The sequence below is a fragment of the Syngnathoides biaculeatus genome, chromosome 8 (genome assembly GCF_019802595.1).
Source record: "Syngnathoides biaculeatus isolate LvHL_M chromosome 8, ASM1980259v1, whole genome shotgun sequence".
NCBI lineage: Eukaryota > Metazoa > Chordata > Actinopteri > Syngnathiformes > Syngnathidae > Syngnathoides > Syngnathoides biaculeatus.
The window spans coordinates 15,913,880-15,941,666 of NC_084647.1; the positions used below are offsets into that span (position 1 = coordinate 15,913,880).

Below are 27,787 nucleotides of genomic sequence, written 5' to 3' on the forward strand. Positions count from 1 at the left end.
AAGACTGTGGGAGTTCGAGAGAAAGATGCACGAGATAGGCTTAGATGGAAAAAGATGACACACTGTGGCGACCCCTAACGGGACAAGCCGAAAGGAAAAGAAGAAGAAGTTTTACAAAATGGTGGCGTGTACGATATTATGTGATTCCCGGGAAAGGACGGTTTGAAGCCTGGGTTAGGCTTTCAAGTCATGTCGAGCGTTTACAATTAAAGTTTCAAGGTGGGACCAGACTTGCAAGTTAAGGTTGACTCCGTTACCTTCCTCCTTCCTTCTATCTATATATATCTACATTGCTACATAAACACAGACTGGGAGTATTTTGCCACCTCTGGTAATACGATGTGATAGGAGCTCCATGTTAAATGACTTAAAGATCGTTTGGGCTCACTTGACTCGAGTCAGGAATGTGTTGGCTGGGTCTTGAGGTGAGAGGTTTCCCGGAGCGAGCCTGACTTTCATCTGGCATTTGGAGCGAGCTGAGGAGCGTGAGACAACGCAGCCAAAGCTCACTCCGACCTCCCCAAACAGCCACAAATAATCTGTAGTATTTGTCCCGTGCGCGCATATACAGTACACTAAATACGTGTGCCATGTGTGTGTGTGTGGCCTGAAATTTACTAGCACTCTTCATATGGTAGTTATTCTGCCGAGCTGGAAAAATATCTCGAGGCGCACTGTTGTTGCGTTTTCATTGCGTCTGCCATGCTTGTGTTCCCTTTTGGGTAAACCTCTTAAGGTGACATTTGTCTTCCGTCTGTCCGTTTGTCGATCCACTTGGTCACAATATCGATGGGAAATCCAGAAATTGAGAAGTTTGCATCGTTGAAATCTCGAGACGCTTCTTTTATATCTACAAAATCTTGGATGTAATTAGTAATGTGGCAAATAAAAACAAGAATTGAGAAAATCTGGAATGGAGGATTCCTTGCGGGTATGCAGACCTTCATTCCTGTATAATTGTTGGAGAGTCTGGTCAACCTGATTGTTGTCCTCCACCTTGAGGGCTGAACGGCTTCCGAAATTTGTCGACCAGCTGTTTCATTGTTGTTTTATGGCGACTTTTATCGCCGGAGCAACATCTGACTTCTGCTTTTTGTATTTTTTTTTTCCCTCTGCAGTCCTGCGCGACGACTTCAGACAGAACCCCGCCGACGTGATCGTGGCAGCCGGAGAGCCAGCGGTCCTGGAGTGCCAACCGCCCCGCGGTCACCCGGAACCCACCATCTCTTGGAAAAAAGACGGCCTGAACATCGACGACCGGGATGAAAGAGTCACGGTGCGTAGCGGACCCAATATATCGAATTTTGTGTCTGGAGTGAAAGCAACGGAACGGCCTCGGTGATGCGAGTCGAGTCATTATCGCCACTTGAGTTGTTTGTTGAAACATTGATTAGCTCATTACACCGCGCCAATCCCAAGCACGCGGTTTAAAAATCTTAATGAGCGGGGCGTAAAAAACTCCTCGCGCCATTAGCCAGCAGTGGTACATTGATTGGCTGCGGTCCTTCTGATGAAATCAACTCGAAAAGCTTAAAGGAGGACTCGGTCGTGTTAAAAGTGGAGTCGGCGTGTGGCTACGAGTGGACAATGCACGTTGCCTAAAAGCTACGCGCCTTGGAAAGTCACGCAAAGCTCCAGAAAAAGAAGTCTCAGCAGCTACTGAGGACAAAAGTTATGGGGCTGGATCTTATTTTTATGGCTTGGCTGCCTTCTAATGTCTTGGCGGCTTTGACAAAATGTAATTTTTGCTTATGTGGTCATTCAAAGTGGTAATAACACGATGCTGGTGTAAAACATTCTGTTTATAGTCTGGAGGGCGTGAGGCAGACCAAGCAGGAGACAGTTCTCCTTTGAGAGAAACGTTTTTTTTTAAGCTATGTTGGACTTTCCAGAATGCTTACAGTGTAATTTACAAATGGAAATTGAAGTTGCGAGCAGTATCTTGGATCTCCTCTTTTCGAGGGTGAATCCTCAAAATGATCACCAAACGTACACGTCATGCTTTGCCGGCATTAGATGGCGTTTGCAATTTCACCTTGCCATTATGCAAAGGATCCTCACCTCTGATTGGGACTCATTTGGACGAATTCTCAATTTGGAGTTTTACCAAAGCAGGAGCCTTGGAATTGGTCCCAAAGCCAAACCAAAATATGGATGACTTTCTGATCAATTCCAGGTATGGGTCCCTCAAACTTTTTCATGTGTCCTGTTATGATAGCCGTCCATTGACTTTTGTGGCAATCTGTGAAATTGGAAGGGCCTATTTTTATTTTTAAACTTTAGGTGGAGCTACTGAGTTGTATTCACTAGGTTCTGTTTCAGACCCCAAAATACATATCTTTTCACCAGGTTATACACACTTGCAAAAGGTGGTGAGGCCCTCCAAACGAGTGATTCGTTTGTCAGATAAAACAATAATATGGAGTGATTAAAAAAAAAATGGGGATTCTCTGTTTTGTCCTGACTTTATTACTGGCTAAATCCAAACAGCCATTCATCATTGCAAGCTCATGCGGAGATCCTTAAAAAAAAAAAAAAAAAAAAAAAAAAAAGACCCAAATATGAAATCAAATATTTTCTCTGCACAGGTCACATGAGGTTGGTACTCAGTCTTGGTCCCGAGTCAAACTCATAAAGTGTACAAGTGCTCGCTCTTCTCTTTGTTTTCCTTCAAAGCTGCTCTGGCGCGGGCTGTCCGTCGCTGGCCTCCGAGCGCCGTAATTGAAAGGAACAAGCGCATAATCTTGTTCGGAGAGAAACAAATCATAGCTGACTCCCCCCCTCGGTTGGCAGCGGTCGCTGATTAGCATGAAACCTCAGCACTGCATACGCGAGCGACTGTTGTGGCCCGGGAGGGGCGCCTGGGAATTCGTATCAGGAGTTCTAGTAAAGGGAAAGTAGTTGAATAAAAGTTTTAGTGTATAGCTTTTTTTGCGTCTGTTAGAAAAAGATGGACTGAGGACTAGGATTCAAATTCCGGTCCTGCCTGTGTGTAGTTTGCATGTTCTCCCCGTGCCTGCGTGGCTTTTCTCCGGACACTCTGGTGTCCTCCCACACGCATTCATTGGATACTCTAAATTGCCCTTTGAGGTGATTGTGGGTGCGAATATTTGTTTATTTCTGTGTGCCCTGCGATTGACTGGAAACCAGCTGAGGGTATACCCCGCCTCCTGTTAGCTGGGATAGGTTCCAGCACTCCCGCACCCCTTGTGAGGATAAGCGGCTTCGATAATAAGTGGATGTGTATATCTCACTCTAAAATAGTTGGGTGGTTCGTTTCGATACTGTATCGTTCCCAGGAAAAATAATGCTGACACAAGTGGGATTTAAACACACAAACAATTTTCTTTAAATTTATTTTGTCAGATCACTTTCATTTACCATTTCTATTCATGGCGAATTGTTTTCTCTACAATTTTATGGTTCGGAATACTTGCTTGAGACAGTTAATGAAAATGGTGTCAGAAGTGGGGTTCAAACACTCACCTTAAATTGAATTGACTTCAAACACACCTTCAATTAAATGTCCATCCGGGGATGTATTTCCTTACACTTTCATGGTTTATCAGAACATTTTATTGAGGCAGGTAAAGAAAATAGTGTCAGAAGTGGGCTTCAAATACACACGGTGAGAGCATCGAAGACAAGATGTCAAACCCAAGGCCCGGGGGCCAGATCTGGCCCGTCACATGATTTTATGTGGCCCACAATGCCAAATCTAGAGTGTCAATTTCAATTGTTCTTGTAAAAATATGGACAAAAATTTCAAATTGTCATCCATCATAAATGCTAAAGTTGAGATATTCCAAGCATTATTGTGTTACCAAACATGAGTAGTTGGAAAACTGTTTCTGATTCCAAAATTAGATCATAAATTGATGATGTAAACACGACCAGACAATTAAATATTTGTATTCATAACGACCCTCTGAGGGAAACCGGAACCACAATGTGGCCTGGGAGAATAATGAGTTTGACATCCCTGATCTAAGATTGTCAACACAAGCAAGGCCAGAGACAGGATGGTCCGTGTCGGTAGTTGCGTCGTGCGACGCGGCCGCTAGCTCGCAGTTCTATGTTGTTTACGACAGAGTCAATTTGTCAGGATGGAGTATATCAACATATTCCGTGTGCGTATGGAGCTGCGGGAACGGGAAGCAGACGGTGGAGTATTTCTAATGTCTCCAGCAGCTGAGCTCATCAAAGGGCCCCTCATCCCCGGCTGCAGCGATGTCGTTAACTCACAACCTTCCTCCCGTCGTGCGGCATGCCGGAACATGCCGTCTCCATGGCAACTGCAAAGTCTCTTGCCGTTTGGATTTTTGCAACATGCCTCCCGAGCGTGCACCCAATTCCCCGTCCCCCCACTGGCACTCGTCTGTCTATTTTGGTGCACAGCGAATACACGCTAATAACATGTTGTGAAAAAAATTATTCCTGACTTTATGCGGTGCGGTTTGTGAACTTGAGGTCGATAGGTCCGCGATGCCGCAGCTGGCTCACTTAGTTCCGCGGAGGTCCTTCACGCACAACACGTAAGCAAAGCGCCGTTAATGCCCGAATCATTACCCACGCAGAGCAACTGACCTTTTTGCAAGGACGACACACGAATGCCGACTGCGGCACGAGTAAACAACCCTTGTGTGCGAGGGGTCGGTTGAAAACGAGATGTTAAGTGCACTCACTTGCTTGGAAGCAAGACGGAACACCAACTGTAATCTACTTTTCAGTCACTAAATTTCTTCAGAAATAGACGGGATGGAAATTGAGATGGTTAATATGATCTTTGAGATGGTAATTAACTTTTCTGTTCCTCGGATTTCTTCAGCAACCTCAAGAGTGTCAGCAGGCCGGACTTTTAGTTCAGCGGTCCGTTTACTCGACTTCTGACCGGTAACACGTTGGGGATGCAGGTCTGAGTCCAGGTATGGCCGGATTGCACAGGATGGCCACCGTTACAGTAGCCATTAGGTTTTGCTCAATTATGCAACAATAACCCAACCAGTGCGGCACGGTGGTGCAGCTGGTAAAGCGTTGGCCTCACAGTTCTGAGGACCTGGCTTCGATCCCGGCCCCACCTGTGTGGAGTTTGCAGGTTCTCCCCATGGCTGCGTGGGTTTTCTCCAGGCACTCCGGTTTCCTCCTGCATCCCAAAAACATGCGACATTAATTGGACACTCTAAATTGCCCCTAGGTGTGATTTTTAGTACGGCTGTTGTCTGTCTCTATGTGCCCTGCAATTGGCTGGCAACCAGTTTAGGGTATACCCCTCCTCGTGACCGTTGACAGCTGGGAAAGGCTCCAGCACTCCCCGCGACCCTCATGAGGATAAGCGGCAAAGAAAATGGATGGAGGGATAACCCAACCAAACATTTTGTCAATATTTGTGAGAAAATGTCTTCCACAAACCCGATGACCGAGGTTTTATTCCCAGTCTTGGAAATCCCTTCGAAGTGACTAAAATGTGTTAGAATCTTTGTGCAATTATTTACAACATCCACTCAATTCGTTCTCCTCACCTGCAAGTTTTGCTATATAATTTAAATGTAAAAAATTTAAAAAACATAACCTTTTTGGTTAAACTTGATCTGCCGGCGAGTTACACTAAGTTTTCGTGGTCATTTTGTTCAGGCGTAGTCAGTTTTCCCGCAACCCGGAAGTACCCTGACCCCTGCTGTTTGCAAACATTATGAAAAATGCCCGTCGTCTGTTATTTGTAAATCCCCCAAAACGCAGCTGCAGCATTGTGCCTCGTCTTGTGCGATTGTCGTAGCTAATCATCGAGCTGCAAAATGAACCGCTGTGCCAAAACAAAAGAGGCTGCACTCTGAATCCACGCTCTCGCATTATCAGCATTGCCAAATGGCAATAGACAAACACAGTGACAGGATGGAGCCATCTTCCCACAATTTGGGGGGGATCGGGAGTCGGGGCGGGGCGGGGTGGGGACGCAGTGCTTCCGTCAAGAAATGCTGCGGTTTTTACTTGTTCTCCAAATATTCCCTCTGAGGCAGAGGAACTGCCACGGTCATGGGTAAGTACACATAAAGCGGACCGAGGTTTAAGTGGATCCTCATGTCAGAGCCCGCATACAGTATAAGCGACAGTCACCTTGTCCCCCCCGCCCGCTGCGCCTCGCGCCCCATTTGGCGAACTGGTGTACAGGTTATAGTGTCCTGACCTCAGGCCCCTTGTGCGTATCACAGTGTTTTGGTTGTTAAGCCTTTGATCAAACAAACAGTAACATAATAATATTTCAAACCTTCGCAGCACCATGGGGTGCTCCAACTAAATCAAGCTTTGCAGATCCTCTTTGGATCCCTCGTGCCACTAGTTTCGCAATAAATATTAAGCATTGTAAAGTACTGTGAACGCATCCTCTAAAATTCCAATGTGTGGTTCATCGGTATCGGGGTATAATTGCAAAATTCCCATTTTTTTCATTGATCTTTGTCAAAAGTTAAGTGTCAAAGTGGGATTCCAGAAAAGACCTTCAAATCCATGGCTATAAAGGATTTTTATCTGTGACAAAATCTAAAAGCCTTCCAGCACCTCATACAGAGTAAGATTTCAAGCCTGTGGTGAATGTACAACAGTAATACTATCAATACATCCACTGGAATTCTGAAAGTGCGGCTCATTGGTCAGGGGGCATCGTCGTCACCTTGAAGGTCCTTGATTCAAATTCTCGATGTGGTTGAAAAACAAAAAAGAAAGAAAAGTCTCAGGTGTGGTATCCAAACACTTGCAAAGACCAGAATACCCATCACACGTGAGGATTTTAAGGCTTGAGCTATTTAAAACCCTCACAGCACAACGGGATACCCCAAATACAGGAAACCTTGCTTTCCAGATTGATTTCACCTTGAATGTTGTACTCGGGGATTGCAAAAATGTACACAGACAGAGGTTCCAAAAATGTAGCGTGTTGGTCTGCAAATTGCTTGTTTTTGGCTGCAAGAGGTCCCAGGCTAGAAATCACAATTGAGGGCAATTTTTATTGATCATGGTATTAAAAAAGAACGAGAGCGTCAGAAGTGGGATTCAGAAACCTGCGAACAAAGACCAGGAAACCCATCACCCGGCAGGATTTTTATCCCTGGGACTGCTTCAAACCCTTTCAGAACCACGGGGTGCCTTCCAGATTCTCTTCAGATCTCTTGGCCGCCTGTTTTGCTATTCTGCGTGAAATTATTTCAGGGACTGCGGATACGTCCTTGGGATTTCCTCAAATTATGGTTTATTGGTCTAGGAATATGATTTTTTCAATCAAGATCAAGCCTACTTTCCTTTCTCTTAAGTCTGTGTTTATTTCTGTTAATAATATTGCCAGATTTATAGAAGTATTTGATTGATCCTGGTCATAAATAATTTCCAGCACCAAGGAGTAATCCATTGAGGCAATGTAAAGCACAGCAAGCCTCCAAATCGGGGCTCGTCGCTTCTACTTTTGGTGTTCAAGTCCCTCCCAACTCCACTACTACTTCCTCCAATTTAGTAACTACCAAACAAAAAAGTCTCCTTCAATATTCTTAGTATGAACGTGTTTGATTTGCACCTTTGATTACTCAAAGGACTTCATCAATTCCCCAAAAAAGGGCTTTGCATTTGTAACCCCAAAAAGATCAGTCCGCATGAGCTCTACTTAGGCCCTGCCAAGTTGCGGTTTTCCAAAACATCGTGCGTCAAGATCTCGGTCGGTGCGCTCTCTAATGAGGGTATCGGTTACCTGCCTGCAGGTGGTGATCCCGGCCTCGTAGGTGCTTTAAAGGTTAAGCCCCACCGGGATACAGAGACCATTGGTCGCCGCGCTATTGTCTGACTGGTGTGGTTGTCAGCCGAGGGGAGTACTGAGGAGAAATGCGGGGGAGGGGGCGGCGGGGGCCCTCAGTTTGCTTATCCCGTCTCCCCGAGAACAAAGCGGCTCCTCTGGCCTGTAATAAAAGCCCTGGGAAATACCTGGACCCGGACAAACCCACATTCGCCACTCTTCATGTTCTCTTGAGTGTTCACTTACGACCCGCTAAAGAAAGCCGAAGGAACCTGTGATTTTTTTGTAGGATCCCCCGCCCTGTTGGACCGAGTAGCAGTCCGCCGAGGCAGCTGGAAAAGCGCTCGCGGTCCTGCAGAGCCTCAGGTGCTCCCTCGGGTGGTGCGGGGGGGGGCCAGTTGTGTTGGATTGTGAAAGTGTTTTTTGGCTCGGCTTACCTTGAGGGGAAACAGGCTGACTGATAGTGATTTAGACTTTAAGTGGAAGCTGAGAGCCGGTTGGAATGAATGGAGCCTTTCAGGAATGGGTTGCGATTTTTTTCAGGGGGCTCCGCCGTTTTATCGCGACAGTCGAAACGACCTCTGCACGCCTAAATAATTCATTTTCTTCTCACGTTTTTTTTTCGTTTGTTTTTCCCCTCAGATACGCGGCGGGAAGCTGATGATCACCAACTCGAGGAAAAGCGACGCCGGGAAGTACGTCTGCGTAGGGACCAACATGGTCGGCGAAAGGGAGAGCGAAATCGCCGAACTCACCGTCTTGGGTAATTAATGTTTTTGTCCCGGATCCACCCTTTGTCTTTACTTCCCCGGTTTCAAATATTCAGAGGCACGTAGACACGCCTTCAATTGTCTCTCTCCCAGAGAACTTAACAGTGTCAGTAACCTTTAATCAGATAGTCCTGTAGTCTCGCTCTCAAAGCTATGAATCACCTGCTGACACCTCCAGCTCCACACGCATTTCCTCCCCCCCTCGCTGACCTCCCAACACCTCCCGATTCGGGATTTTTTTATCACAGACTCCTTGGGGGCCTCGTAGAATTGTCTGAAAGAGTCGCCGCCGGTAAACAACAAGACCTTTCTGTGTTTAGCCCGAGCAGTCTTCTGTCATCGTTTCGTCGAGTTCCTTGCGTCTAGCCTCAGAATAACGTTCAGGTGTAGCTTCCAACAGATGGTAGCAGGTTTTTTTTGGATGCTTTTCATGGCTTTCAACATAAACCAACAAAATTTCGCAAAGCACAAGAGGCTGATATCTAATTCATTTATGAGCAAATAAAAGCAGCGCACCTTGAATTTACTTCCTTATTTTACTTGCTAGTGGTACTGTACCTTTATTTGTGACTTTTATCTGTGCCATAAACAAATTTGTAATAAAATATACTCCTTTAAAAAAAAATCCACCTCATTAAAATGACTCGAATTGATTTGCAAATTCAAAACATTTTTGTTAAATGTTTTTAATATATAAAAATAGCATCCATCCATGCATCCATTACCAAGCCACTTATCCTCACAAGGGTCGCAGGATTGCTGGAGCATTGTATTGTAACATATAAATCCATCCATCCATTTTCTTTGTCGCTTATTCTCACGAGGGCCGCGTGGAGGGCTGGAGCCTATCCCACCCTGAACTGGTTGCCAGCCAATCGCAGGGCACCTTGAGACAAACAGCTCCACTCACAATCACAGCTTTGGGCAATTTAGAGTGTCCAATTAATGTTTTGGGATGTGTGAAACCTGAGTACCTGGAGAAAATCCACGCAGGCACGGGGAGAACATCCAAACTCCACACAAGCGGGGCTAGGATTGAACCCGGGTCCTCAAAACTGTGAGGCCAATGCTTTACCAGCTGATCCACCGTGCCGGTAAAATATAAATATAAAAACATAACACAGCATAAAACAGACATACAGGTACAGTATCTGTATTTGTGTGTTGATTTCCCATAAAGGGGGCGTGGCCTATTAAATTGTAACATTTGTTTTTATGTTGTATTTGCGTGTTTGGCTGCTCATCACATTCAATAAATGGCTGAAATTGCAACCTAGATTGCGGCTCACGCAAACAAAACAATTGATCCAGCGACGGCTCCTAGCTAGTAAGTGAATTCACTTCTTTGCTGTTTGCATCCACACAGAGCGACCCAGCTTCGTGCGTCGACCCGGCAGCCAGGTTGTGCTGGTGGACCAAAGCGTGGAGTTCCGGTGCGAGGCGCGTGGCGACCCGGTCCCCACGGTGCGCTGGCGGAAGGACGACGGCGACCTGCCCAAAGCGAGGTGTGAGATCGTGGACAAAAGTCACTCTCTTGTCAGCGCGTTCTTCCGACCGACGTCTGCGTGTGGTTGGTCCAAGGTACGAGATCCGGGAGGACCACACCCTGAATATCCGCCGTCTGACCTCGGCGGACGTCGGCTCCTACACATGCGTGGCAGAGAACATGGTGGGCAAGGCGGAAGCGTCTGCCAGCCTCACCGTTCACGGTAAGACTGCGTTCCCTGGTCTCGTTCTTTCTTTGATTTTCAGGCTCACTGGATTACGACTCTTAAATGTCGCACGGAAGTGTTCTGTGGGTTGGCAGATTGGTACTAACCAGGAATGGGTTTTTTTCCCCGACGCTCACACCTCCCAGGACTTTGACTCAGTTCTGGTGTCACAGCATAAATCTTCTGGAATGGCTTTGTTCCAGTTAATTTTGAAAGAAACTTTAATATATTCAAGGTTTGAAAACCATGTGATGTTGAGTATTTTTAGTAACTACTGCACCCCCACTTTTTTGGGCAGGGTCTTAAACGTCCCCTAAATTTCGTACATTTTTGCAACTGAATGTATATTTCAAAAAATAATAATGCCAAATTTTGTAGCTCATCCTGGGATTATTGATTTATCAGTTGCAGCTATCATCAGGGAGGAGAATTTTGCCGCGGATTCGCAGAATTCTGTGTTTTTTCAGCTGAAAATGTTATTTTTGTGAAACATGTAAATCCGTGGAGAAAATTTGGGGGAGAGGGGGGTATGGTACGACTTGACGCGGGCGAGGCTGTGATCAAGACCGGCCGCCAGCATCTATCGGCAACGCTCGTCCTTAAATTAGTCACAGCTCCGATAGCGGAAAACGGCATTGCCACCTGTTTGCATTCAATTTGGTGTTTGTAATAACGACAACATTCCGATTTCCGGCAGCATTTTGGCGGTAGTTCATCGGTATTTTCACTCTGATGTTAACAATTCATAGAAAAGCATTCTGTTTATTGTAGTTTATAGTATAGTTATAGTAGTTATAACTTATAACATAGTTATAACATAATTATAACTTATAGGCATACGTACGCATATGTTATCGAGGGGTCTGCACGTTTGCCAGTATGGCGAAAGTCTCTCTCTCTCATATATATACAGTATATACATATACATATATATATATATATATATTATATATATATATATATATATATATACATCATTTCCACTCATTCTACTTTTTTGAAGTTTGGCAAAATTATTTTGGTTGTTTGGACTCATATTTTAAGTTTTCAAAATGTTATGATTGCCCTGTATTTAGAAGTAAACAGAGGTCACCATTTAACAGTGTGTTTTATAAAAAAAAAAAATTGTGCTCAAACTGGGGTGCACCCCCCCCCATGCATTTTCAGTGTTTTTCCAAATTGGTCATTCTCATCCCTGTATCATAGACAGCTACGGTGCGCTAATATCTTAGCTTCTGCTACTGTGTGGGGATTTTCATCAAAATTCTGACAATTCACTCGAGAAAAGGTGATCAAAGTTGATTGATTTCTAATCCAAAGCATGCATAACAAATATAGAAGTGCGCATCTGAAAGTGCAACCCTACGATCAATCTCATTTGCCTTTTTTGTGGCTTTTTTATTATTTATTCAGCAGAACCAGGCCTGATTTGCGCCTCAAGACCTTACGAGGCTATTTGTAAACACGTCCGTCTCTCTTGTGGCCTTCTCCGCTGGACGTCTTATTAACACAGTCGGAATATAAAGCGGGCCGGTCACAGAGCGTGAACATTCAGAAAGAACCCATTCAGTGGGTCTGGGGGGGGTTGGCTGGGATAGGCCCAGAAGCCCCCTTGAGATGCGGAGGGAACACAGGGGCCATTTAACGGCAAACTAAATGGGAAAGTCGGGATTTGAGCGAGCGGGGTGGGGGGGTGGTGGGCGGAGAAGGATGGTGAGTCGGCGTCTCGCCACCGATGCGGAACGTCTTGGGAATTGGGACTTGCGGTGGCTCTGCGGAGAAGGTTTTCCGCGGTGAGGTCAGCCATATTAATGTCACTTCCAGCAGTCAGTGGCGCTCGGATATAACGAGACAGGGCAATTCGAATCCCGGGCCCCCCCACACTCCCACCCCCTCCGCCTGTCTGCAAACACGTCCACTTCATCCTCGCATGGCTACCCTTTGCAATTATTCCTTCATTTTCTGCGCCCGACAGCAATCTTTAGATTGGCTCGGGGAGTAAGATTAGCCGCGGCTGCCAATACCTCGTCAATACGTCCACTCGCTGGCTCGACCCCCCCCCCCCCCAATGAAAGCTTAGTTAATGAACGAGAAAAGTTTGATAAATTGTTTTCTTGATTTAACCGCTGTCGTATTGAATGGGAACAGAATTCGGGTCACCCTGGGACTGTTTGCAGTGGGAAGTTCACAACACTCGGCCGCTCGAAAGTTTACAAAAACGTGAACTAAAGATGGAGCGGATACAGTACGTCCTATTTGTGACTCTTTTTTTTTCTATTCTCATTGTCCGATTGATCGACTACGAAGGGATCGGAGGCGGAAGCTGTGGCCGCTGTGTAGTCCAGCTAATTAAAGAGCACTGGGCCGCAGTCCCACTCCTGGAAAATGACGTGCTTCTAATTACAGGAAAGGACTGAAAAGTCCAGTAATTGCAGGTCTTAACGGACCCAAAATCGGCCGGGGCAGGGTACCGGTCGGTACAGATGGATTGCCACTGAGTTGGTAAATTAATATTATTAAATGATGCGTTGCCAAACATTAGTAATATAACCTGCACTACTTTTGGAGGATTTATTGTAGTCTTATTTTGACCTGTGGAATTTTTGAGGGATGGCGGTCGTAGATTATCCATCCATCCATTTTTTTTGCCGTTTATCCTCACGAGGGTCACGGCGAGTGCTTGGAGCCTATCCCAGCTGTCAACGGGCAGGAGGCAGGGTACACCCTGAAGTGGTTGCCAGCCAATCACAGGGTACATGGAGACAAACAGCCGCACTCACAATCTAACCTAGGGGCAATTTAGAGTGTCCAAGTAATGTTGCATGTTTTTGGGATGTGAGAGGAAACCGGAGTGCTTGGACAAAACCCACACAGGTACGAGGAGAACATGCATACTCCACACAGGCGGGTCCGGGATTGAATCCAGGACCTCAGAACTGTGAGGCCAATGCTTTACCAGCTGACCCCACCGTGGCACCTGTCTTGGTTTAGTTCGCACAATTTTCGGGGGATTAAAAGTAGTCTTATTATTCTAACTTTTGCAACTTTTAGGGATTTTAGGGCCGTCCTGTTTTACCCTCCACAACTTTTGGGCAATTTACGGTAATTTTTATTGATACCGAAGTTATCTTAAAGTGCTTCTGGTGGGTTCTAAGAACAAGCGAAACACCAGTTGCGCTGAGTCCGCTTGTGCGAGAATCTACGTTAAATTTAGAGCCCACAGCGACTCTCTTGGCTTATTATATAATGTAGCATGAGAAAATGCCGTTCGCTGGGCGCACCCTACGTCCTTCAAATCAAATCCCCTTTGAGCCCTGAAGAGGCATCCAGAAAGGGGGGTGGGGGGTGGGATTTTCACACCCTCCGTGGTCAGACTGTCGGCAAAACAATGTAGTCAGTGTGCGAGCGCTGCCCTGGGGCTGTTTTTCTTTCGATGCGCGGCGCTCTCGTTACCAACTAAATCGGGGAATTGTTGTTTTACACGCGTCTCGGTCCGCTACGCCTCCCCGGGACTTATAAATATGTCAAGAAAAATATTCCCCCTAATTGATGGCGGAGAGCCACCAAAATCTAGCTAGGACTTTAGCTTGAAGCCATGTGGCGCGCTGTTACTTTAGTCAGCAAGCACGCAGACGCGGAGGCCTTCAAAAGGTGGACTCGGGTACCAAAACTTTTGTTGGATTACTTTGACAAATAAGGAATTTGTACAACTTTTGTGGGATGTATAACTGTGCCGCTGATTTATTTGAAACCTGCACCTCTATCTGATTTTTATTGAACAGCCGATACTCGCTGTGAATTTTTTTCCCCCCTATTTGAACCTACAGAGCATTTCGTGTTTAATGGTATTTTTATTTGTACAAGCGTAGCATTTGGATGATTTACGCTAATCTTCTTTTTATTGCTGCAACTTTTGTGGTTTTTGCAGTGGTCTTATTTCCCCCGCGAGAAACTTTTGGGGTTTTACGGTACTCTTGTTTTATTTGCCGTAACTTTTGAAGTTTTTACACTCGAGTAGTTCTTATTTTTACCTTTGTAACTTTTAGTTTAGTCTCTCTGGTTTAAACTGCAAAACATTTGGGGCGGTTTTATGGTGGTTTTATTAAAACTCGACCAACTTCTGGTATTTTAATAGTTGCCATATTAAATCTGGCCAACTTTGTTTTTTTTGACAATGGCTTTACTTTCACTATAGCAACTTTTGTTGGATATTAGTCTAGGGTGATTGAGGATTTTACAGTAATTTTATTTAATCCTCACCATCTAGGGTTTTTAGGGTATTCTTATTTTACCTGGCTTGATGTAGTTGTCTTTTCCAGCAGTTTCATTTTTACCTTTGTAACTTTAGGGCATTTTAAAGTGATCTAAAAAATAACAAAAAACAAAGACTGGATAGCGGATACACATCGAGCGGTATGTCGATTGGTTGCAGCCATCTTGGTACTCCTAAAACATGTGGAGGGCATGGTTTACAGGATGGATTATGGCGGGGTTTTTCTCAAACTTTGGCATGTAGAATTAAAACTGGTCATGTGACCTTGATATTTTTTCAGTTTTGGTAACATGAAGGATTTTTAATTCGACTTGGTAACCCAAAAAAGGCTAAGTGCAAAGGAAAGACATATAAACGCCGTGACTACCAAGAAACCTTGCATATTATCTAAGGCCCGATTTCCGTGACATGTTGACTTTTCCCAAAATACGCTGTGAAGCACTATCATAAAAACTAATCATTTTTTTGTCATAACAACATTAAATTTCAAGTCAATCAGTTTGATATATTTTTTGGAAATAAGGACTCGCAATGGGCAAATACATGCTAAACCCATCATTTTCGTTCATTTGTTTTCTCTCCGACGTCCTTTTTCACACAGAAAATGTAAACTTGTTTCCTTGCATTTGAAAATCAAATTCAATCTGCAGAGATCTGTATTATGAAATTCATCAAAAATTTCTTATCCACTGATGAAGTTTGGGAAAATACTTAATATCGCTTTTTCGCGGAAAACCGTCTGCCTATAAAGGTGAAGCAGAGAGTGAAAAGTGAACAACAACAACCGTAAAGAAAACTTTGTTCAAGTGAATTAAGCTCATCAGAAAATAAAAAAAACTTTAACAGTGTCACAGTAAATCTTTCAAATTTACCCGTGGAATGTTTTCTCACAGCCACGAAGCTGGCGACTAACGCAGTCGGCATGGTTGTTTTGGGAGTATCAAGATGGTGGATGGTGACTTCAGTTCTGGTGGCCAATGAGCCATCCAGTCTTTTGTTTTTTTTTTGTTTTTTTTTTGGATCTGTGGCATTTTACTCTTTTTTTCTTGTCTTCTTTTTTTTATGTGCACAACTTTTGCAGTTTATGTGCTAGTCTACTTTTAAACTGCAAAACTGTTCGGCAGTTTTAGGGCACTTTGTGGGTGTTGTTGTGGTGTGCGCATGCTTAACGATAGGGTCAAGGGTGAAGCTAAAGCATTTCAGTGGCTTTGATGATGTGCTATTTCGCGGAAGTAAGTTTTCTTTATTTTAGTTACAGCGGAGAACGGTTTCCAACGGACTGCCGGTCCCTAGAGCGACGTCGCTAACAGTCCATGCTAAAGAGCCTTGAAGGAGACTTAAAAGCAGGAACTTTCTTGTCAGCAGCGTGCATGCAGTTGATAAAACACTCCGAAGCCCAGCTGGGTGACCACATTCGAAACACTGTTTGTCTGTGCGCGCATGTGTGTGCGCGCATATGGTTTTTCTCAGACTTCAAACACGCTCCCATTGTGCTTCGCTCAGCACTGACGTCCAACACGCTGATAGTCCCGCGCAGCACAGATGAATGCCGACAATCCCCAATGGGAGTCGCTATTAATCTTGTTAATCCTCCGTATGCGACGCTAATAACGGTTCTGTGTCAGCGCCTTTGGGGTCTGCGGCGGTTTTGAGTGGGCCTCCCGCTGGGCCGCATGCCGTTAAGTCAGTGCCATGAGAATGCCAATGTTGGGGTCAGAATTTGTGGCTAGAATTTTGTTAGTTTGGACTGTATGTGTCTTGGCAAGGGGTGTAGCGTTACATGTTTTAATATTCAGATTTTTGCGAGGGGAACATTCTTAAACACAGTTTAGCAGGTAAGGGAGATGAAGTCGACCTCATACACAAGCAGTGCGGCTCAGCTTGTGGTTAGCGGAAGTCGTAGCTAGCTAGCTTTTTGCCAGCTAACGTTTTAACGGTAGTAAGAAAAAAATATGAACGGCGCAATTATATATTAAAAAAATAAATAAAATGTAAATATAAAATATAAATTAAAAAAAATCACAATTTAATTTCCTCTGTTGGTCTGAACTTGAAGTCACTGATGGTGTAGTGGTACACACGCCTGCCTTTGGTGCGGGTGGAGTGAGAACAATTCCTGCTCAGTGATGTTGTCGATATCTGCCCTACGACTGACTGGTGACCAGTTCAGGGTGTAGTTTGCCTTTCGCCTGAAGCCATCTGGGATAGGCTTCAGCTTAACCGTGATCCCTGTGAGGATAAGCGGCTTGGATAATGAATGGATGGGTCTTAACGTGCGTTGTTCATTTCCTTAAACAAAAAACAAACTATTGCTGTCGCAGTTTCCGAAAAAGAGATATAAACTCTTACATAGTTTTTATTCGTGCCGCCCTCGTTTGTACTGATGCTTTCCTAAAACGAAGACAAATTATAGATGTTGTACTTTTATCAAAAGCCATGATTTAATGTGTGATATATAATTAAATATCGCTTCCAGTTGCCCTTGAAAGCATTTTTTGTATTTTCTAAAATGATAGATTGATAGATGGATAGATGGATAGATAGATAGATAGATAGATAGATAGATAGATAGATAGATAGATAGATAGATAGATAGATAGAGATAGATAGATAGATAGATAGATAGATAGATAGATAGAGACCAACACATATAATAGCACACAGACCGCTAGCTCGCTATGAAGCTAGATAATGAGTGGGCTGCTTTTAAGATTGACTTATTTTTATTTTATGTAACTTATTTCATTGTCAATACAACATCTTCAGTCTCTTCTATCTTTTGGAATGCCCCCCCCCCACATGCCCCGCCACCTCGAAATATGTCAACTTCAGCCTGGGATAGGGTTAGCTAGAAAATTTGATAACCATTCATTAATTAACTGCTAGCAGGTTGTTGCTTTTTTTTTTTTTTTTTTTTTTTAGTAATTAAGTATCTATAAAAATTTGTTACCATGAGAAGCTGGCATAAATCATTTGTTGATTTGTGGTTCTCAATTTCCGAACTGGTCAGTTGAAAGCTGATTGTCGACGGCCGATCGTAGCCGTGGACATGCTGCGACGTTACCTCGCCAACGAGTCGGACGTGCGCATGACGTCTTTGTGTGGCCTGGTTTGAGATTTTAGGGTTTCATCATGGACAAAAATCGTTGCGTTTGCCTGTCTGTCTTTGGTGTAAAACTGCATTTTAAAGGCCACAAATGAGTCAAATGGAGGGTGGGCTTTCTTGCCGGGTGGGTGAAAATCATTACTCCAACTGACAGCGTTTATGTTTCTGTGGGAGGACGTACAGGTAGATTAGATAAAGTGAGCGATCGACTGCGGGAGATTCATGACCCCCGGAGTGACAAGTTAACATTCACCTTGCGTTTTTATGGACCCCCCCCACTCTCGCACTCGTGACCATCCCCTCAGCTCCTGGGCCCGGACGGATTTATCGTGTTTGGGGAATGCTCCATCACCTTGTCATTTAGTTTTGCATAAACCAAAATATTCCTTGTGACCTTCTTCATGAGATATGTTCAACCCTCCTGTTATGTTTGTTTCTTTGGAGCACCCTGTACAGGTTTAGATATGTAATAATGACAATGATTAAAATATATCCATCCATCCATTTTCTTTGCCGCTTATCCTCACGAGGGTCGCGGGGCGTGTTGGAGCCTATCATAGCTGTCAACGGACGGGAGGTGGGGGACACCCTGAACTGGTTGCCAGCCAATCGCAGGGTACATGGAGACAGACAACAGTCGCACTCACAATCACACCTTGGGGCAATTTTAGAGTGTCCAATTAACGTTGCATGTTTTTTGGGATGTGGGAGGAAACCGGAGTGCCCGGAGAAAACTCATGCAGGCACGCACGGGGAGAACATGCAAACTCCACATAGGCGGGGCCGGGATCGAACACGGGTCCTCAGAAATGTGAGGCCAACGCTCTACGAGCTGCTTCGCCGTGCCACCTAAATCAAAATATATACAGTGAAAATAAGCATAAATAAGACATAAGAAAATAATGTTTCCTCCTATTTTCAGATTTTTTTGAAAAATCTTTATTTTTTTAAGCTACCCCAACTCAATTTTACTGTTTACTGACTGGTGACCAGTTCAGGGCGTTGTCCACCTTTCGCCAGAAGATAGCTGGGATAGGCTCCAGCACACCCATGACCCTTGTGAGGATAAGATGCTTGGAAAATGAAAAAAAGAATTAATTTTAGAAATATCTGAAATAAAAAAAAGATAGCAGTACACTTTTTGTCTCATATTGTCATTTAAAAGGATTTTAATTTTTTTATTTTAGGTTTTTCAAAGAGTCAGGTTGACTCTGCCTCATCGTTAGTCATCATGAAATTGACAATACAGAGAAAATAAGATTAAATATATATTTGTCTGGATATATATTTACTTTTGAAAACCTTGAAAATTATTTTGGCCACAACATAAGAGGAGGGTTCATGTGTTCCCTAAAAGTGAAATGTGTCTTGTGTTTGATTAAAAAAATCACAATAGCATGTTTGCATTTGTACCCATTGACATCACCTTAATTTGACATTGTTCATCGAAGTTTAGTGTTGTCTTTTTTTTTCTTTCCTTTTTTAGCCGTGTCTGGTAAGTTGACTTGTCACCCGTCACCTGAGACAGGAAGCTGTCGCCACTCCACCCACACCCACCACCCCATCCATCCTCTTCCCATCACCACTCCACACGCCAATCATGTGTCTGTTGTCACGGGCAACGGCGACACACACACAAACAAAAAAAGCCCTGGTCTTTGGGCCTCCAAGGTAAAGCTGTCTCATTTCTTTTTCTTTTGTTGTCCCTACATTTTTTTTTAATACAGTACCAAGCATTACGTCTAATTGACTGGCAAATGACGCCTCGACTTCGAAAGGACAATTGCTTTTTTGGAATGCTCGGCACAGCCCCGCCGTACATATAATAAACACATTAGCAGGCGGATAACGTTAGCACGCACGATGTTGCTCACGAGCGTGCGTCTCCTCAGGTTGATCGTCTAATGCGCCCATTGAGGTTGTCATTAAGATGCGTGGGTAACCACGCCCGTGCGATCGGAGGGTGTCGGCATCGAGCAGATGGTCAAAACGTGTTCCCCCCCCCCCCCCCCCCACACACACACACAGCCATTTCCATGTAAATTTCAGTGCTCCGAGCCCTCGACCATGCAAATGAGTTGACAGCTGGATAACCTTTCTTGTTTGTATTACACAAATATTTGCATGCAATGTTTAGCAATGCAAAATCCGTGTCTCGTAGATATCGGCACAAATAAATATTGTTGGCAGCCTTCTTCTTCTTCTTCTTTTCCTTTCGGCTTGTCCCGTTAGGGGTCGCCACAGCCTGGATGTCAGTAATCAATCACTTGACGATCAGTACAGGAACAATAATGACAAAATGTCTTGGCTTCTTCAAGCAGAAACTTTTATTAAAAATGGAGCACAAAAAGCTCCTAGCATTAAATTTTGTAATAAATGAGTAATAATACTATTACTGCAAATGTGCTAGATGAAATACCGTACATATTTAGTAATATATTTCCAGCTTCATTTTCTTCTTTTTAGAAAAGTGTGTTGTCGTGTCTTCTTTTTAGGAAATGGACAACACAGATGACGTCAATACAGTAATTACAAATATTGAATAATAATCATAATAATTTGGAAAATAACCAAGCAAGGACGTGTAACAAACAAAAACTGTATTTCACAAAGCAACATAAAAAAAAATATAGTAATATTAAACAAATTATCTATCTATCTATCTATATATATATCTATCTATCTATCTATCTATCTAGGTAGGGGAGTGGAACATCAAAAGCTGTTTTTTTAAGAAATGACAAGTGTGACAGTAAAAACATTTGTAAATAATGCCCAACACCTTCATTATTTTCTTAAGTGATTGCAACAATTAAGTGAAGTGTTTGAATTATTATTTTATGAACAAACATACCATTTGTTATTGCTTTGCCTCCATCTGAAAGTGAGTTAGAATTCAATATTGTTCCTCGGCCACCAGATGGCACCAAAACAAAATTTCAACTTAGACATGGCATTGGGCTGACCACAAAAACAACTAATATGTGACTTTTCGAGGCAACTAACTGATAATAAGTCAAAAACAGAAGGAAAAAAAATCTGCAAATAGGCAACTTCATGAATGCCATACCACAAATATTCGGCAGTCTACAGTTTGTTCCATGTTGGAACTCATTACGCGTCTGTACTGTCCCGGAAAATTAGCGAGCGTTTCAATCTCATGAATCTGTTAGACAGACAGACGGCTAACTTTTGAATCCCGGCTGCTCTCCAGCACCGCCGGCGTTTGCGGTGAGACCGAGGAACCAAGTGGTGGGCGTCGGCAGGACCGTCACCTTCCAGTGCGAGGCCACAGGGAACCCTCCACCAGCCATTTTTTGGCAACGGGAAGGAAGTCAGGTAAGTGAAAACAAAAGCGTACAATATTGTGACACTGTGTTTTTTTTTTTTTTTTTTACTTCCGAGTGTCGCTATATAATATCAACTTTCCCCGTTGAAATAAAAGGAAACGTTATTCCAGTAGAGTCCCGCTCTTTCCTTTCTGTTGTGAATCAGCACCGCCATGGTCCTAAGCCAGAAAAGGGTTGCGTGCCCTCTTGAGGTCGGGCTACGAGATCCTGCCCCAAGTGGAGGAATTCAAGTATCTTGGGGTCTTGTTCACGGGTGAGGTCCGCAGTGCCTGCAGTGATGCGGACTTTGAATTGGCCCGTTGAGGTAAAGAGGGCGCTAAGCCGAAAGGCGAAGCTCTCAATTTACCGGTCGATCTTCCTTCCTAGCCTCACATACGATCACCCACTGTGTGTCGTGACCGAAAAAACAAGATCCCTGATACAATTTGCCGGAATGACTTTCCTCTGCAGGGTGTCCGGGTTCTCCCTTAGAGAATGGGTGAGAAGCTCGGTCATCAGGGAGGGGCTCAGAGTCGCGTCGCTGCTCCTCCGCATTGAGAGGAGCCAGATGAGGTTGCTGGGGCATCTGATTCAGATGCCCCCCGGACGCCTCCCTGGTGAGGCGTTCTGGACATGTCTCAACGAAAAGAGACCCCGGGGACGACCCAGGACATCTTTTGGCTGGCCTGGGAAAGCCTTGGGATCCCCTGAAAGAGCTGGAGGGAATGGGAAGTCTGGGCGTCCCTACTAAAGCGACTGACCCCGCGACCTAACCAAGTAGAGGTTGGATGGATGGGTGGATAGATATTGATGCTAGTTTGTCTATGGCATTTCATATCGTGCTCGTATTAATGAGCGTTCTTCTGAGATGACACGTTGTGGCGACCCCTAACGGGACAAGCCGAAAGAAATAGTATTAAGCTAATGGACTCTCACAAGACAAAGTTATGCAATTTGGTTTAAGAGGACACACAGTTCTCTCGTTTTATAGTTTTACAGCGGACTTCAGCAATCACATTTGTTGTTTCAAGGTTTTTGACGCGTAACGTCAACGCTTGATTGTCTGTGAATTTGACATTGTGCTAGAATTAAGGTGGTGGATTTTAATCAGACAAAGATATGGTTTGATTGAAGACTGTACTCAATTCTCTTGTTTTATATTTAGTCCTACAGTGGATTTCAGCAAATTACTGTTTCTAAGGAACTGTGGTTAGAAAAAAGCTAACTTGTAAGACAAATTTCTGCTCACAGCAAAAAGTAGAAAAAAAATTAATAACTCCACCAGATGACAGCTTGTGGTTGGAAAACCTTGTAATTTGGAGCACTGTGGAGGTCAAGGTTCCACTGCGTAAGGAAGCACGTAGCTTATGCAATGGGATCTGTGCCGACTCCCCCCAGAACCTGATGTTCTCCTCCCAACCGCCCCAACCGTCCAGCCGCTTCTCCGTATCCCAGACGGGAGACCTGACCATCACGGGCGCCGAGCGTTCCGACGTGGGCTACTACAGCTGCCAGGCCATCAACATCGCCGGAAGCGTCATCACCAAGGCGCTGCTGGAGGTCACCGACGGTGAGCGCGCCGATCTTCGCCGCGATGAACAATATTGTGCTTGTGTGCGGGGGCTGGAGAGAAAAAGCTTTGCGGAGGATTGTGAGGTTTTGGCGCGGAGAGAGAGAGAGAGTCTCCGGTGTCTCGTCGGCCAGACCGCGCCGGCTCATTATTTGCCGTCAACGTCGGCTTGCTGATGCTGTCGAGCATGCTGAGGTCTGGTGTAGGCACCCTCGTCGCATAGGTGGCAAAACTACTCAATATCTGTACTTAAAGGGGAAATCCAGTGCTTTCCATGAACAGTGTATCAATAGGTCATGTAATATGTACCCTATTTTGTTAAATCCTCTCTCATTTAATCGTGTTTTGAGAAGATTTTTATCGACAATGACGAATTTTCAGGGCCGCTGCCATTTTTGCGAGTCACATGATCTACGTGGGCGGATGTGACGTATACCGTGCCGTTAAAAACGCTGGATTACATGGGACACCATTATGCCCAGCGCTGATTTCTCGGATTTATCCTCATCGGATGAAGAAATAGCAGTATCGGTTGATCGGGAAGACGGAGGAATAGTTCCATACACATTTGAACTTGTGGCTTTAATTAATGTTGAATATTCGGATGGTTCGTCGGGCGGAATGACGCCGAGTCTGACTACTCGGAGGCCTACGCCTTCAAGTGGTGGAGGCCTTTAGCTGAGCTTCGGTGGTGGCGGAGGCCTTTAGCCGAGCTTCGGTGGCGGTGGAGGCCTTTAGCCTAGCTTGAGCGTCTGGGGCTAACGAAGAGAGCGGAGGCCGGACGTCGAAGCCCGGCTCGCGGGCCGCCGCCAGTGCTCGTGGCCCGCATTCGGTGGCGACGGAACCCTTTAGCCTACCTTTGCCGTCCGGGGCTAACGGCCTCTGCCGCCTGGAAGCTCGCTTGCGGCCGCCGCGGGAGCTTGTAGCCTGCCTTTGGATTTCCCCTTTAAGTAGAAATGCAGATACTTGTTGTCAAAGTAAAAATGCTGATTCACCTTACCTAAGTACAAAAGTACTCTGGACTGAGTCGACTTCCCTGCCGCCATCTGTCGTAACCCAACCATTTTCTGTCTCGTTGCCCGCCCTGCTCTCTGGATGATAATAATAATAATGATAAAGGTTATTAAACTGAGAAGGCCAGTGCAGAGCAGGTAATTGCAGGCCACGCTGACAGTAGTTTTAGTCATCCCTGGCAAAACACAAATACGCATCATTATGCGCGGAGGTGCCGATTGGGCCCCGACGAGGTCGTTTGTGGCTGCTGAATCACGAGCGCTGACAGCGCCGGTCGTCAATAGCGCGATGAATAATCACGATCATTAGAGAGCCGGGAGGCGGGAGCGCGTTGGCGCTAGAAAAACGATTACGTACTTGGCGTGCGTGGCAGAGTGCTTTGGTCATTTTTGAAAAATATACACACGGAACCATCACCAGAAGTCTGAAAAGAGCCGCAGGATGCATCCGGTATAGCCCAAATAAGCAGTTGACTCAACGACTGAGAGCTGTTATTAATCGTGTATTCTGCATCTGGTGAACTTCATATGGGCAATGCAATTTTATCAAAAGAGAGCAAGGATGCAAAGATCTTAGATGTTTTGAAAATTCTATAGCAATATTTTAGTATCGTATGTCTTCATTTAAAAAATTATGTATTTATGTATAATTTACAGAACCATATATTCTACTTAAATCAAATGATTTACAAGATGTTAACATTTAAAAATTGAAAAAACTTATATTCAGTAGTAATGTATATATAAATGGATAGCAACAGACATTTTTTCCCTACCTAATCCTACTACTCAAATGAAAAATATTTAAGATAGAATATGTATTGTGAATATACTGTTCCCCCATTTTTTGCAGCAATATTTTAATATAGTATGTCTTCATTTAAAAAATAGGTATTTATGTATAAATTGCAGAACCATATATTGAATTCAAATCAAATGATTTACACGACATAAACGTTTAAAAATTTAAAAATCAATTATATGCAGTAGTAATGTATATAGAAATGGATAGCAAAAGAAATTGTTTATACCTAATCCTACTTCTCAAATTAAAAATATTTGAAACCGAATATGTATTGCGAATACTCTTTATTCGTAGGGGTTATGTTCCTGTGTAGGCATGTCATTTCATTTACTGCCGATGTCGTACACACTCACGGTGTAAAAATATCACACCAAAGCAAGCAGAATAGCATAACTAGCAAATAATAAAACAAATCAAAGAATGACTCACAAAATAATTGACACAAAACATACATTTTAAACGCTATTTCCCTCCTCCCAGCATGCCTTGCGGCACTCAGGACCTCCACAGTTCCTACTGGGAGCTCCTCCTCCCGACAGATGTCATGTCGTGTCATTATCCCAGCCGCTTATTCTCACAAGGGTTGCGGGAAAGCTGGAGCCTAACCCAGCTAGCTTTGAGATGTGAAATGCAATTTTTCCTCACTGTCTCGTGAGCGCCACCATATGGTAGCTTACGTGCATGCTAAAACACTTGCTAGCATGCATGCTAACAGTGTAACAAGTGTTTTTAAGTGTACTTTTTTGGACAAGTCACACGACAACAATTGCAAATGTTGGAACTCGGTGTGCGCACAAGATGCACCACATTGGAAGGCACCATGTCTAATGTGGAGCCTCGTCCATTTTGAAGAGAAAATAAGACCTTTATGATCGTGAAAATACGGGAAATAAAATAACAAAAAAAAAAAAAATGGGCAAGAGCTCACTGTACAGTAATTAAATGATTATTTAGAAATACAATAGATTTTAATGGGTTCTTGATAACTTACCAACTATATGAAAGATAATATTGCACATCAGTTTTATATTTAACAATATTTTATATATGTATTAAAAACCAAAACACAAAATATATTAAAAAAAAACAAATAATTATAAGTATTAGACTATACAACAAACTATATTCCAGTGGGTCATAATGAGAATTCAAAATATAACAATCATATTACTGTGTATTCCCCATTTTGTGGTTCTCATAAAGATCCATAATGGCGTTATTCATTAATTTAAATGTGTTTTTGTTCAGCGTTCAATGTCTTTCAAGTGCTTTTCACACAGAGAGCTAAAATCTCAGCAGTCAGTTTGTTGGCCACATAATTTCACAGCATTATAACGAGAATAAGACTTGAGCTCACCTCCTGATGTAAAATGTGCAGTGGAACATCTGAAGCGTTTTAATTTAAACTGCAAATGTTTTTTTTTTTTTTTTGACCGCATCCACCTGCTGCGGAATAATTGGAAAATTGCTTCCATTTCTTCAGATTGTCTTGTTTTCATCATCTCCCACGCTCTCGTGCTGCTTCTGACCCGTTTGCTACCTTTTGTGCGTTTGATCGCTCAGCGCTTCGGAGGGACTGATTGCGTCAACCCACTGCACGATGTCAACCCCCACCGCCACCTCCATCCATTTGGCCACATAATTAGCCACTTTTTGTTTTTTTTTTTGGTTCCCCAGTAGTGTCAGACCGCCCGCCCCCGGTCATCCGGCAAGGCCCGACCAATCAGACAGTGGCGGTGGACGGAACGGTGGTCCTCAGTTGCATGGCGTCGGGCAATCCGACCATCCTGTGGAGAAAGGACGGCGTGCTGGTATCCACCCACGACTCGCGGGTCAAGCAGTTGGACACGGGCGCTCTGCAGATACGCTACGCCAAGGTGAGACCGCGGCCAAGCTCCGTGCTTAAAGGTCCACTGTCATGAAATGCATGATTTTTAGTATGTTATTAATGAAAAAACGGCAGCCGACATGGACTCACCACAAAACATTATTTTGACGCATACAGCTTTTTTTAACTCCCGCCATGAAAATCCTCTCGAGGGATTTGTTTTTGAGAAGAAGCAGGAAGTGAGGTACGGGGCAATAGCGCACTCAAGTGGTCTTGTCTATTAATACTAGTTTTACCTGCTAGAAGGTAGCTCGTTGTTCCTTTGTGTTAGCTAAAATGTTGCCGTTGCATTGCTGGATATTGCTGAGCACTTGGGAGAATGGATTTGCTCTTCAAACGTTTCCCAAAGACCCGGTTTGTTGTGAAAAATGGATTGCACGGGTGGAAAGGACAAGAGCTCCGTAGGTTTCAAATGACAGGTAGGTGTGTATACAGCTACTAAAAAAAATAATAGTTGGCGGGGGGCGTAATCCGTAAGTCAGGAGTGCTAAATGTGTCTATTTTCGCTTCGGAAGGTTTCCATGTAGCAGCTGCTTAAGGATGACCTTGTGGATCGCCACTGGCCTTGTCGACAAGGCCGAGCCGGTCGCTGGCCGGTCACTTGTCGGCCAGGGTGGGTCGTCGCAGCACCGGGCCGCGGTGGCTCATCTCTGCCACGGAATTGGATCGGACAGGGAGGCGGTTTGTTCAGTGTTGTTTTTATCACTGCCGCATGGATGTGGTTTGGCCGTGATCCGCATATCATCTAAATATGGTTCAAAAAAATAGGGTAATATTGCCCCGGTCACTTCACCCAGATGTTTTCTTCAAAAAGAGCTGTGTCAAAATGGGCGTGTTCGTCTCCCATAGTCGGGGCTACATCAATGGCCCCGTTTTCATTGGCGAATGTCTGGGGTGACGTCACGGGCAGGAGATGCAGCCAGTATGGCGACCACTTGGATGTCGAATGACACTTCTGCAACTTTGCGCGTGGATGATGCGCTCTCCGCTCATATTTATTTTTTCGTATAGACATTGAAGTGAATAATGTTATATGTACTTTTCATTTCAATATCTATTTTAGAATGTTTAAAGGGATGACTCTTGGGCTTTTATGGCAATGCTGCAGTGGGAAGTTTTGATTTTTCAGTTATGATGTACAAATTGTCATCAGTCACTCCAATTGAACATTAACTTTTTGTCTAAATTGCATGCCTGTGACTACAGCAAACAACCTTGACATTAAAATTACACCATTTTGAATACTGTAGCTACCTTTTGTCATGACAGAAACATCTCTTAACCAGTTTTTGAGGGACTGTCCAGTGCAGTTGCTGACGCCCCATTTTTGACAGCTCAAACGTGGGGTGCATCACCCTAAGTGAGGGCTGTGAATAAATTCGATCCACGCGGGTTTGCAAATAGCTCCTCAGTGGGACACCGCTCTCTCGTCACAGGCTCGACTCTGTGAAGTCTCGCTGTCAGGTGGAGGTTTTTGCGTGAATTTGTGTGTGTGGCGGAGTGGGGGGGAATTCGTGAGTGATCCGGAGGGGGCGTGAGTGTTCCCTCCC

The 27,787-nt window shown here is 44.3% G+C and overlaps 1 protein-coding gene across 1 annotated transcript in view; it reads left to right on the forward strand.

Moving 5' to 3' along the window:
* Positions 1–27,787, forward strand: part of robo1 (roundabout, axon guidance receptor, homolog 1 (Drosophila)) — a 238,506-nt gene that overhangs the window by 181,365 nt on the left and 29,354 nt on the right. The window contains exons 5-11 of the mRNA XM_061826585.1: positions 1,119–1,276; positions 8,414–8,534; positions 9,908–10,046; positions 10,123–10,250; positions 20,847–20,971; positions 22,360–22,531; positions 26,027–26,226. Of these exons, the coding sequence (XP_061682569.1) occupies positions 1,119–1,276; positions 8,414–8,534; positions 9,908–10,046; positions 10,123–10,250; positions 20,847–20,971; positions 22,360–22,531; positions 26,027–26,226 (1,043 nt within the window). The remainder of the gene's footprint in view (positions 1–1,118; positions 1,277–8,413; positions 8,535–9,907; positions 10,047–10,122; positions 10,251–20,846; positions 20,972–22,359; positions 22,532–26,026; positions 26,227–27,787) is intronic.